This window comes from Gloeophyllum trabeum (assembly GCF_000344685.1).
Source record: "Gloeophyllum trabeum ATCC 11539 unplaced genomic scaffold GLOTRscaffold_00002, whole genome shotgun sequence".
In the NCBI taxonomy this organism is placed as follows: domain Eukaryota; kingdom Fungi; phylum Basidiomycota; class Agaricomycetes; order Gloeophyllales; family Gloeophyllaceae; genus Gloeophyllum; species Gloeophyllum trabeum.
Window position 1 is genome coordinate 537,767 of NW_006920411.1, and position 11,564 is coordinate 549,330.

The following is an 11,564-nucleotide window of genomic DNA, read 5'->3' on the forward strand; positions in this document are numbered from 1 at the left end:
TAGAAGGTGTCACGGTCGCGTTGGATGTACTGTAGCATTCGATCGCCCGGTCTTAGTAGCTGATCTTCCCACAGTAAGCCTCCGGGCCTGTGGCACAAATGACTACAAATGCCGGAAGGTTGCAAACCCTCTGGATCCGTATCGGTAATTGACACTACTTTAGAGGCTTGGACCGACAATAAATACGCATTGTATATACGCACAAAATGCAAGATAGTAATACAAGGTAGACATCAGACCATAGCAAGAAACAAGGACGTGCATAACAAGACATTATCACAGCAGCACTAGAGCCTTTCCAGAGGTTACTGCAAAGCAATTAATGATACCTAGAACGAGAAGGACATGAACCCAGAGACTATGATACATTACGGATCACCGAATTCTATGACCCTTGAAACAATCTCGGGTATCCAGGTTAACATCTTTCCCCCGTGATTCCGCCCAGGGAGAAACTGGAACGTGTTGGGCAACCCACGCATTCCCATCTCTTCCAGTGCGTCCAGATGTTTCGGGCCTGGTCCACGGCTTCCCTCGTCTACGGTGGTTAGGCTGGATGCCGACCCTCTCAATGTCCCTGACCGGCTGCTGTCTTGCATTGCTACCTTCAAGATGTTGGAGACGGCTATGAGGATGGCGGGGTTCGTCGAATGCGAGAACGTGTCCTTGATCCTTTCCATCATGGACTCGAAGCTGTCATAAAACAAGTGTCAGGTAGAACGCAGGAAAGCAATTTTGGCTACGTACGTCAATTGAATGATCTCGGGGAATGCATCAGCAATGTCAGACAGTAAAGTGTAGAATATCTCTGTTTCTGCATCATCTCCCTGCGCTGTCGAGAGCATAGCGCTCACGAACGACGTCACAAGAAGCGCAGTATTTGACTCCGTGACTCCGAGGAAGTCGAACGGGATGTGAGGGACATCCGCATCAGTGCCTGCTGCACCCTCTTCGTCGGGCGGCCAGTATGAGTCGGCATCGCAATCCGTCAAGAGTTTACGGTATGATTCCGGGGTGGTGGAGAAAGGGATTAGAGCCAGAAAATATCCTAACGCTTCAAAGGGCAGAGGGTGGCCAGCATTAGGGCTCTCGCCGCTGAGTTCCTCGGATACCCGGACGGTGACATGGAGCAGGCTGCGCAGCACGGCTTCCGCGGACTGCCTTAAGCCACTAACACGTACACCCTTGAATATAGTCGCAGCCATGGAGAACGAGAAGTTGGACTCAAATGACAGCTGCAGCATTTGATCCAACTGAGATACTACTTCGATTAAAGGCGCGCGAGCCTCAAGAAGAGTATCCGAGACCAGCTTCTCCTTGAAGGTGCCTTGACTATGCAACTTTTCGATTGATCTCCGAAGAAGGTCGGCAGCATCAGCGTACAAGGCCATGTGGCCCGACTGCAGCAGAGATACAGCCAGCCAGAGGACCTGAGGAAGATATCGGGAATGGTCCATTAAGCCTGGCGTCACTTTGCTGATGCACCGCAGCATGCTGATGATGGAAGTTGTCTCGGCTTCTGGCTTCGCCATGGCCGTCTTGAATGCCACAAGCATTTGATACAGAAGATCGTCATCCACATCTGAAGTCGCTAATTCCCCAAGGATAACGAAGGATCGTGATTGGATGGGAGGGAAATATTGGAAGGCAGTCGACACGACAAGACTCATCCATCGTGCACGCCACACGTTCAGCAAACCTACGACACGATTAGCCAAAGTTCACAGTCAGGGTTGTGTGGAGTACCTTTGGATGTTGCGCCAGCTTCGACAACTCTGACTAGCAACTGTGCGAGCCGCTCATATCGCTCCAAGAAGGCTTTGTCACTATTGGGGTCCGAGACTGAGTACTCGCTACTTGGATTCGCACGAGTCAGGCCAAATAGTTCGAGCGACTCCGTCTGCGTGCACTCATCAAGGAGTAGCCTGATCTGAGAACAGGCGGCCGCATCTTCGCCACACGCCATGTACAAGGCCTGCAGTAAATTGACAACGATGCCGTAAACAGATGTCCTGACGAGTGTCTGACCACCGGCTGCCATGAGGGAGACAAGATGAACGATCTCAGGAACGTAGAATTGGTTGTGGACAGCTTGCTTTGCTGGCGCGCCTACGACCAAGGCTAGTCGGGTCAAGCACGCTGCCTCATTCCAGAACGTGTTCTCCTCCAGGGTATGTACGGCTTTACTGCTTGTCTTCGTGATAACCTGTGACAATCTTTGAGGCAAATACCGAGACATGGTGTAAAGGCAGCTTACCTTGCGGAGTCTCGAGAGAATTTTGCCCCGCACGGGTAACGATGAGAGCACGGAAAGGATGTTCGCGACAATTTCACAACGAGGCGACCCAATGCCGCCATCGATGGCAGCACGCATCAGCTCCTCCAGCACTGGATTGATTACGGTAATATCGAGCTTGCCTATCTCCGCCCAGATGTATTGCTGGAAGTCGATATCAAGCTACATTGGTCGAAAAGGTGAGCAAGGATCCTCCTCCTCATGGGCCAAGACGTGTACCTCCTGATCTGCGATAGTCATATCCACGAGCAGTACAATTGAATCCCTGAGCCTAGTACTCGAGGGCTCATGATATGGACTGGTTGGGTTGCAAAGATGTGCTAGGTTCTTGATCCAAGGACTGAGGTACTTTAGGCAGTATACCCTCTGAGAAATATGCGGATCTTCCGAAGTCTTCTTATGATCCCTGAGCTTTTCCATTCCATTCGCAACTTCGGTGAAGAAGTCGAGAGTTAGCTGAGGAGCATGTCCTGCAAGGCGTTCGCTGAGCTGCGCCACAAACGTGGGCGGGTGTGCAGGCAAGAATCCGGCTGCTCAAAGGACATATGAACGTTGTGCACTACATGATATCACGCTGCTTACCTTTCGAGGGCACGACAGGGCTACCCTCGTAATCCAAGTAAGAACATAACGCTGCGAGGAGCTCACATGCAGCGTATCGTAATTCTTCATCCTCGTAACCGACCAGGAAAAATCCCATGTGCAGTAAAGTAGCCGATACATTTGAGAGCCTGGAAAAACGCTCCGAACCGGGTAGAGGCACATTACGCATCTGACCCTTTGCATTGCGAATCGACTGGCCAATATATAGTCAGGACTGGGGATAATTAGGTAACTGTAGGCTGTACCTTGACCATGACATCTCTGGCGGGAGAAGCAAAATACAAGATGAGACCGTGACGGCAGCGCCGAATAATGAACTCGTTCGGGTCTTGTCCCGTCGAAATATTGTACACATCGCTAATTTCAGCTAGCGAGACGATTTCTGTGATTTTGCAGGATTTAGTCGGCGATAAGGGCAGAGACTTGAGCTGGCGACCAGTGTCAGAACTCCGCTTTCCGCTTGAACTTGGACAAAGACCTACTAACCGAGGTGATCCTCAAGTGGGTAGTGCCAACATGCACAATGACCGGAATAGGCATATGCTGTTGACAGTGATGCATAGTAACCTCCCTGTATTCTTCATATTCTTCCTGCTCTAGACTAGCTATAGGCGGTTGAGGACTCAGAGCCAAGCTCAGAGACCACGGCTGACAGGTGCATACCTGGATACGAAAGAGCATCGAGCACCTGCTCGGGTACGTGCTGCAGAAGATCGGCTACCCAAGAATGTACTTTGACTTCGCAGATTGACGGCATGCCCTCAGCAATATTGCTCAGTCTTCGGAAATACTTTTGGGCTTGCTGGCTCGGGTTCAGCAGGTGTACGGTCACCATGCGTTGCCTCACGTCCGAAGGGAGGAGCTCTACGCAGTACTTAACCCATTGTATAGGGACCTCCGTAGATGCAGCGAACGAGGTGCAGTCTATGATCACTTCGAACGGTTGATTTTGATAGTCAGGAAGCGAGACGGTCTAGACAAGAGCTGGTGAGCAAAAGGTGTATAGTATATCTGCGCCATACCTTTAGGACGTGGTACATGAACAAGTCAACGTCAAGAGCTTCAACATCAATCTTCGAGAGACAAAAGACGAAGACAGCTGGCCGATTCTTCGCGAAATATTCAGCCATGATGTGGTAATGGAGTAAGATACGAGTTAAATAACATACCTTCGGCATAGGAACGTCGACGAATAAATCACGAACAGGTTCTGTACTGCGAGTACTGTAACGACTCATTAAATCCAGATATTCTCGATGCTCCGTGGTCGTCCAAGGCGAGAGGCGCGGGGCCTCGAATGGCCCTCCCAGATCGACTAATGCCGAGCACAGCGTGTTCCAAGCTCGTTTGCCGTTGATTGCGGAAGCGTCGGCCTCCGCCTGGGGCTTTTGCAAACTCAACAAGTCTTTCCCAACCTTATCACCATGCTTCTCAAAGAAACGATGCAACACGATAGTGTCGCTATCGTCGTAGCTTTCACCCAACCATTCATCCGGATCGTCATCAGTACCGGAAGTAGAGAATTTCTGCAGCAGAGTGAGATTGGGTACGAGACGGCAAGTTGAATTCACTCACGTTCACCTCGCTGAGGAAACGCGTGACATTTACGATGTTCGCCCGGAGGAAATCATTCAACACTTCCATGTGAGCCTCTTTCCCAAAGAAGATATTGTTAGCGAGATTCTGGATAATCTTCGCGATCACCAGCAGTCCGCGACGTATAACAGGTTCACTTTCTTTCGGGACCTCCACGTCCACGGTCTCTGGAGCGACGACAGCCGGGGACAAGAACCTACGTTTGCGACATGAAGTAATGTCAGACTATGGAAATGATGGATAATCGGCGTACCTTAAGAAGATGAAGGAACCCAGAGCCTTGAATTTTGCTTCTGGCCAAACATCTTGTCTATGGTATGGATATCAACGCCAAGTCTACGGCTCGACTCGCGACTGACGTACACTGATTGGGCTAAGTGAGCGCATATTTCGCGAAACATCCTTTTTGATACGGTCAGTGATAGACAGACGGCACTTGACAGATGACGAACGAAGGGAATGTTGGGACCGAGGCCGTTATGATGTTGAGGAAAGACGAAGCGACAAATTCTACGTTCTTCTGGTTCTGCTTTACATCCTGTACACCTGGTTTGGTTGGGTCTAACTCATATGAACAACCGGGCGGCATGGTCGCCATGCTCTTGATTAGAGGAATAATCAAGCTTCTCAAATAATTATATCCGTGCGTCTTCGCGAAGTGCGAGAGGACACGAGCGGTCGTATTGTTGCTGCGGAAAAGTGACGACTCATTCTCTATCGAATTGTTAGGTGTTAAGGTGGGAGCACACTTATAATAAAGAATCATCGCACCAGTTTGCGCTATCTCCCTATCAATGAGAGTTTTCAGTAGGCTCATAAGAGAAGCGCGGGTATCGAAAAGATTGAAAAGCACGGGTATCAAGACGTCCGTATCGCTCGCCGGGCAGGTTTCGCACATTGCAACTGCTAAGACCTGCTGTTTTGTGAGCAACGAGTTTTTTTTGCCAGATTTTCGTCACCTTACCTCGGAACCCTTAACCAACTGGCGCGGGGACGTTCAATAAAGCTACTGCGAGTAAGTTCAGTCATACTCACTTCACATAATCGACTTTTCTTGGGCACCGCAGCAGCGACGCTGCTTTCGAACTCTAACTTCGTACCTTGCCCTAGTACGCGAGCGAAGACTTGAGCAAATATTGCCCGTTTCCTGAAGTCCTTGTGGTAGGCAAGAGGGATGCAATGCCTGAGACTGCTTTCTGTATTCGACGAGATAAGATTTGCAAGTCCCTGAACCACCAATTCACGAAATTCCACGTCTCTCTGATGCGCACGAGATCTCTAAGACAGAGTTCAGTTTTCATCCAACAGACTTGGCTTCCGTCTTACCTGCGAGGTGGATGATCTTTCCGATACGCCATCATCCAGTTTCTACGGACAAATCAACGGTGAGGATCCCTCACGCAGATATGAGCAAGATATCATACTGGGCCGTCATGACGCGTATATTCCAAGGCCTTCAGGAGAAAATCATAGTAGTTCTTGAACAACCTAGATGCGGCATGCCCAGGGTTTTCGCCATCCGAGACGTTCAACTTCAGCCGATCCATCAGCCGTACAGTGGTCCTGAGGCTCGCAATGTTGAGTTCGTACTGAATACGCAAGGCCTCGATGTCGTGCATCTTTAGGCTTTTGGTCAGTACAGTGCAAACGCATGCCAGCAGGGAAACATACCTGTGCGGGGTCCTGTACCCAGTCAATGACAATATCAAGTAAATCATGAGATGCGCTCGTATCTCGCCGGATGACCAAGGTCTCGTTCCTGCCGTAGATGCTATCACACAGCGAACAAAATTTCACCCTAATCTTGTAAGAAGCAGGGTCATGGAATCGACCGATGAACCCAGCGAGAGCAAGCAGTGTGCCGTTGATATCAAAGCCTACGAGTTCTTCCCCGGGAGCTTCGACGTTCTCGATCAACAGCTTCAATACAGCCAAGAACTTGGAGAAGTATGAGGGGACTGTCTTATGAATCGCGTAAAGACGAACCTGGTCAAGGAAGGTGGCGAATGTTTCGTCCCATTCGACATTACTACTCTGCGTAATATCCCTGATCACTCTACGAGCGGAGACTGAGTCGATGGCCTGTGGACCGAAAACGCTGTGACTCAACTCGTCGAGATGCTTGATCAGTCTTGAATGCAGGCGTGAACTGAGTTCCGCGCCTAGAGCATCGCGCGCGGCGTCTCTGATCTCTACTGACGAGGATAGTAGCATGTCAATTAGCTGTATTATGAAGTTTGCCATAAGTTCCGAGGGATCTCGCAGCATACGCATGTTATCAGGGAGATATTTGCTGGGGATAATGCCGGTCAGACCAGAGGGATCATGCTCTGCGCCCGTGCACGCGGCTCCAAATGCAGCTAAGAAAAGGGTCAGATTTTGCCACTGGAACCGACGCTCCTACAGAGATGTGAGTATGTAGTGGACGTCAATTCCCAGGTCACCCGTACCTCAATGCTCATAGTCATATCTGGTATCGGCGATGCGCCATAGACATCTTCGCCTCGTGCGGCCAACTCCGTCATAGTTGTCCATCTCAAATAGCATTCTTCCCATACTGCTATGTGAGAAGGGATTGGCCGTGCCATGGACCGCACCAATTTACGTATCCGCTTTTGATGCCCAACGCGGCCTGCCTGGTGTCAGTTTTGTCAGATAAGTGGCGGACACAAACATACCAAGAATGATTGTCTTGGGATCGCCGAGTTGGTCGTAAGTGCGATGACGTTTCGCCCAATCTTCCTCACTCAGACCAGCGTTCAAGGGCGCATCCGGTTGCCGTTCTGCCTGAGCGATCAAGCGTAAACACTGTGCCGCAAGGCTGGATACCTTCATGTCCACAGATGTAAGGGATACGAGGAATGCAATCTCGGCCATTGCAAAGGCCGCGACACGGTTGGAATCCACCTGGAGCTCTCTCAATTGCTCCCGCTACGTGTAAGAGGCGATAAGACAAAAAAGTAAATATGGAATGGATGCTTGCGCTTACGTCGGTGGTCCGGGTATAAACAACAAGGAGATCGTAAGCAAGGTCCATCCACATACGCTGAGCCTTGAGGTCGATACGAGCATTAAGCAAGCACATGCTCATCGAGGTCAGAGTCGCAGGACTTGAGGGAAGGTTAGTCAACGGTAATACAGAGCGAAGGCTAGGGTGAACACACCATGCCATCTTCATCCACGTCACCGCTTCTTGACAGTAGTCGTCCTCCGGCTGCATCTGAAAGATCAATTCACACAGGTAGCGGATCGACCATGCAGTCGACTGCTTGACCGACGAGTCCATCGGGCTCTCCCACACCTTAATAGCGACAGGGAGCCAGTCGGCTGTACGGATGGTCTGCAAAGCTATGAAGTAATAGCGGTAATTCGCCCGCCACAGTGAGCATATAGCAAGGACAAGGAGTTCCCTATCCGACAGTGTCTCCGATGTGTACCGGCGAGACTTCGGACGCGCAGCTGCACGTTTCACGAATCCATTCGGGTCTACCTCATTCTGACGAGTCGCAGCCGCCTGTGAATACAACACCGAGTTCATGAGTAGGCACTTCGAAGGACCATAGGAGTCGCCTTACGCTGATTATGGCTCGCATGCGAGGCGCCATAACCCGTTCCATCTTCTCTAGGGAGCGATGCCAGGGTAAGCTCGGAGACTGGGCAAACTCTTCAGCAAGAGCAGTTGTGTGTAGAACAGAGACACCTCGTACCTCCAACGTTAAGACCAACGCGGCCTTGACCGCGACAGTCTTGACAGCATCTGACCGCTCCGGCTCCATACATACACTGAACAACTCAACTGCTTCGTCTTCGGGAAGGAAGCGATACAAGATGGCCATTGCATCTCTGAACAGCCCCACGTCGATCTCGTCTGAGGATTCCCAGAACGGCCGCTGATTGCTGAATTGGAGTACAACAGACTAGACTCGCCAGGTGAGAAACGGTCTCCTCATATAGCGCAAATAACATTTACCTTAATCTCGTGGACGACATCAGTGGCGATGGAGAGCAAAGGAACCTCGGTCTCGTCCGGGCGAATACGGACTGCCGCGCGACACATGTCCAGAGCACATACGAGCGCAATCTCGGCGGTCTTATTCCAAGTGGAGATGCTTCGCATCAGCATCTCGATGAAGTGATTCTCCTGGGCAAACGGAAGCACATCAACGGGGTCCGTTCTAAACATCCGGAAGAGGTGCTAACCTTTCTGTGAGTGGCCTTCGGCTTGATAACGGGGTACGTTGAGAAACTCATTTGATAATCCGACTTGAGCCTGTCCGAGCTGATGCATAACAGGGCGGTCAAAGCCGGCCACAGCACCTTCCTGTTATCCGAGTCGCCACTCTGGAACAACGCGTCAAATACGCGCTCCGGTGCGCCTTCTAATCTGCGAGAAGACCGCGCCGCGTCGTTGAACTCTTCCGGGAAGGTGTCGATCCACTTCCACACAGCTGCGCGTAACGGGACGGCGATGGCTGACTGCGCTTCCCGCTTCATGTTGAGCAGTAAAGACGATAGCTCTGGAAGTACCAAGCTTTCAGTTGCAAGCTTTTGGAAGCATAACTAATATTTCCTCACCTTGCATAATCTGGACAAGTCGCGCTCTATCAAGAGCACTATGCGACATGAGGTGCAGGTCTATGATATCGGGGTTTTCCTCCGTATTGTGCCCGGACAAGTACCGGATCTTCGCCTGTATCCGGGTAAAGACGACTGGCCAGTTCGACGCGGACAGAAGGTATACAACGCGGCCAGCGAACTTCTCTATTAGGGTATTCAACTGCATCGAGGACTGGCATAGGGTCGGTAACGTGCGTTCAAACGTCAGGCTGCCCGCAGGGAGGGGAATTGCTGTGGGGTTCTTGAGGGTGGAGGAGCCCCCTGAGCCCATGGAAGATAGTGAGGCTTGGTTACGAATGACGGACTTAGGATTGGGTTCCGTCCCCGCTTCTCGAGTAGGCTCAAACCAGTTATCGGGGGTAGTAGCCATATCAATGCTCTCCAGATCATAGAAGGAGCTGGAGGAGTCATACTGCAGATTCGCCGATGACATCAGCCGGAACTCAGGAGGGGCCGTTTGTCTGAGGAAGAGGATCACGACGCTCAGGATGTACCGCGCGCAATTGTCGTCCAGTGGAGGAGGTTCGGAGTACGGTATCTGCGTGGAGAACTGGTCTGTGGACATGTTTCTGCCCTGCCTGCTGGTCCCCGGTGGGTTCGGCGAGACGGGAACATTCGAAGCTGAAGCAGCGCGCCCGACAGGCTTGCTGGCGCGCGAGCTGGGTCGTGGCGCGTCCCCGCTGTTCCAGCGGGACGCCATGCATACCGCAAGGACTTTGAGCATGAATAGCTGCGATTGTAGGACCTCGAGCGTGGCATGGCCGTGCATTTCGGCTTGCTGATATCGTAGATATATTAGCGGGTGAGGACGTTATGATGACTATGCGCACGCACCTTGGCTAGTCTCTCCAGCACTTCGGACAGGTTCAGAGCAATCAAGTCTACAGAATCGCGCGACAGGTCCACCAAGCATTCCACCGTCTGTTGGATAGCTGGTTCCGCCTCTATGTTGTCCAAGCTGACTCCAGAATTGCATGGCAGCTGTAAGCAATGAAGTTCAGCTCACAGGTCACGCTGCAGCACTCCCCTCCCAACATGCTTATGCACATCCATGTCCTACGCCATGATGCCAACAATGCTCACCTTATTCTTCAATCTGTTGATCACGGATTGCACCACCCGGTGTTGCGGCGGCCCCTGGATCCCCGCACCAGCTGAACTGTACAGACCCGCTGGCGTCCCTCCATAATGGTACGAATCATTGCTCTTGTGCACCCTTGAGGAGCTCGCGACAGTTGTGGACGACGACGGTACCTGCCCCGCAGACGCTGAGGGGCGCCTAACGGGCATCTTCAGGAATGATTTGGAAGACACGCTTGCAAGCTGCTGGACGACCGTTGGCTCCTATTGTACGTGATCGCCTGCTACACTCAGCCCGGCGTCGAGAAGGTATTCGGCGAGAACGCGAGGAACGACGGGGGGCGCAGGTTAAAGCAAGCAGTGCAGTACCTCCCCAGGTCTTGGGGAGCTCAAGGCCTTCCGAAGTTCAAATGGTGTGAAACGCGTCGAGTGCCACAGTTTTTGATCCCGAAGGGTGCCCGACAGTTTGGCGCCTACAAATAATACGTTTCGGCTTGTAGCGCCCACAATAGCATCGGATACTTATGGCATTGCTTTGAAGTCGACGATACTTGTGCATTGAAGTCAAATACGAATACGCTATGTACAACCACTGTCTGTATAAGGAGGAAACCAGTGGTGTCCGGCGGTATGTTCATTTACTTTTCTATTTCAACCCTTTCTTGTAGGACGTTCTGATAGCTTCAAACAAGGAAAAAGAAGATCCCGGAAGAGCACTACTGGCACTACTTAAGGGATGCCCAAGCCTCAGATCTGGGAAGCCGAGATGCTTTACGGGCCATCTATTGCATATTGCGAACAGTTCGCAAAGCCTTGAACATCTCTCATCGCCTTTCCCTGGACCTTAGTATAATATAGCTCGGCATACAAGGGCTGCATTTGAAACTGTAACTGGTCGAGCGCTAGTATAAATGGGGTGGTAGCCTGTAGATGTGGGCAGGGACTCCACTCTCTCCTGGACAAAGCGCTGGCAGCCGCACATGGAACTAGTCCACAATATACAACTGCCATTCCCTCATTCTGGCGACGTGGGTTGTGAGCAGAAGGCTTTCATCACTTGGAAGGAGACTGGCCTGGCCAGATGACATGCACGATGCCGTAAATGTCAACAAATCCGGAGCCGCCGAAAGGAGATGTTGCACTAGTACTAATTGTGAACAAAACCGGACACAGAGCCACGGTGGTGAATAGTCTAGCGATCTGTGGATGAAAGGAGTTCATTCAGCCGTCATGATTGTTGACAGTGCATTTATGAATTCGAAAGGGTGCCTCAGTCTAACCCAAAGCCGGACTGGGGGGACCTGTGGCGAGCGTAATTGGCATCCGGCAAGGTCCCGCGAGGTCACGCAGCGACCTCGCTGGTCCAGAGCGA

General features: G+C 51.4%; 1 protein-coding gene across 1 annotated transcript; it reads right to left on the reverse strand.

Annotated features, from left to right (window-relative positions):
* Positions 1-170: 170 nt before the first annotated feature.
* GLOTRDRAFT_135937 (uncharacterized protein) lies at positions 171-10,402 on the reverse strand (the record flags this gene model as incomplete). Its single annotated transcript, XM_007863863.1, has 33 exons — positions 171-693; positions 748-1,699; positions 1,747-2,206; positions 2,258-2,458; positions 2,516-2,826; positions 2,879-3,092; positions 3,145-3,327; positions 3,386-3,504; positions 3,563-3,872; positions 3,922-4,008; positions 4,069-4,425; positions 4,475-4,691; positions 4,749-4,805; positions 4,859-4,897; positions 4,948-5,209; positions 5,267-5,408; positions 5,460-5,477; positions 5,531-5,773; positions 5,822-5,863; positions 5,920-6,114; positions 6,167-6,433; positions 6,482-6,895; positions 6,946-7,127; positions 7,174-7,426; positions 7,485-7,605; positions 7,660-8,009; positions 8,071-8,148; positions 8,203-8,412; positions 8,466-8,636; positions 8,696-9,012; positions 9,071-9,890; positions 9,947-10,093; positions 10,196-10,402. The coding sequence occupies 33 exons, from the start codon at positions 10,400-10,402 to the stop codon at positions 369-371; spliced, it is 8,271 nt and encodes a 2,756-aa protein (XP_007862054.1). The 3' UTR covers positions 171-368.
* Positions 10,403-11,564: the final 1,162 nt, after the last annotated feature.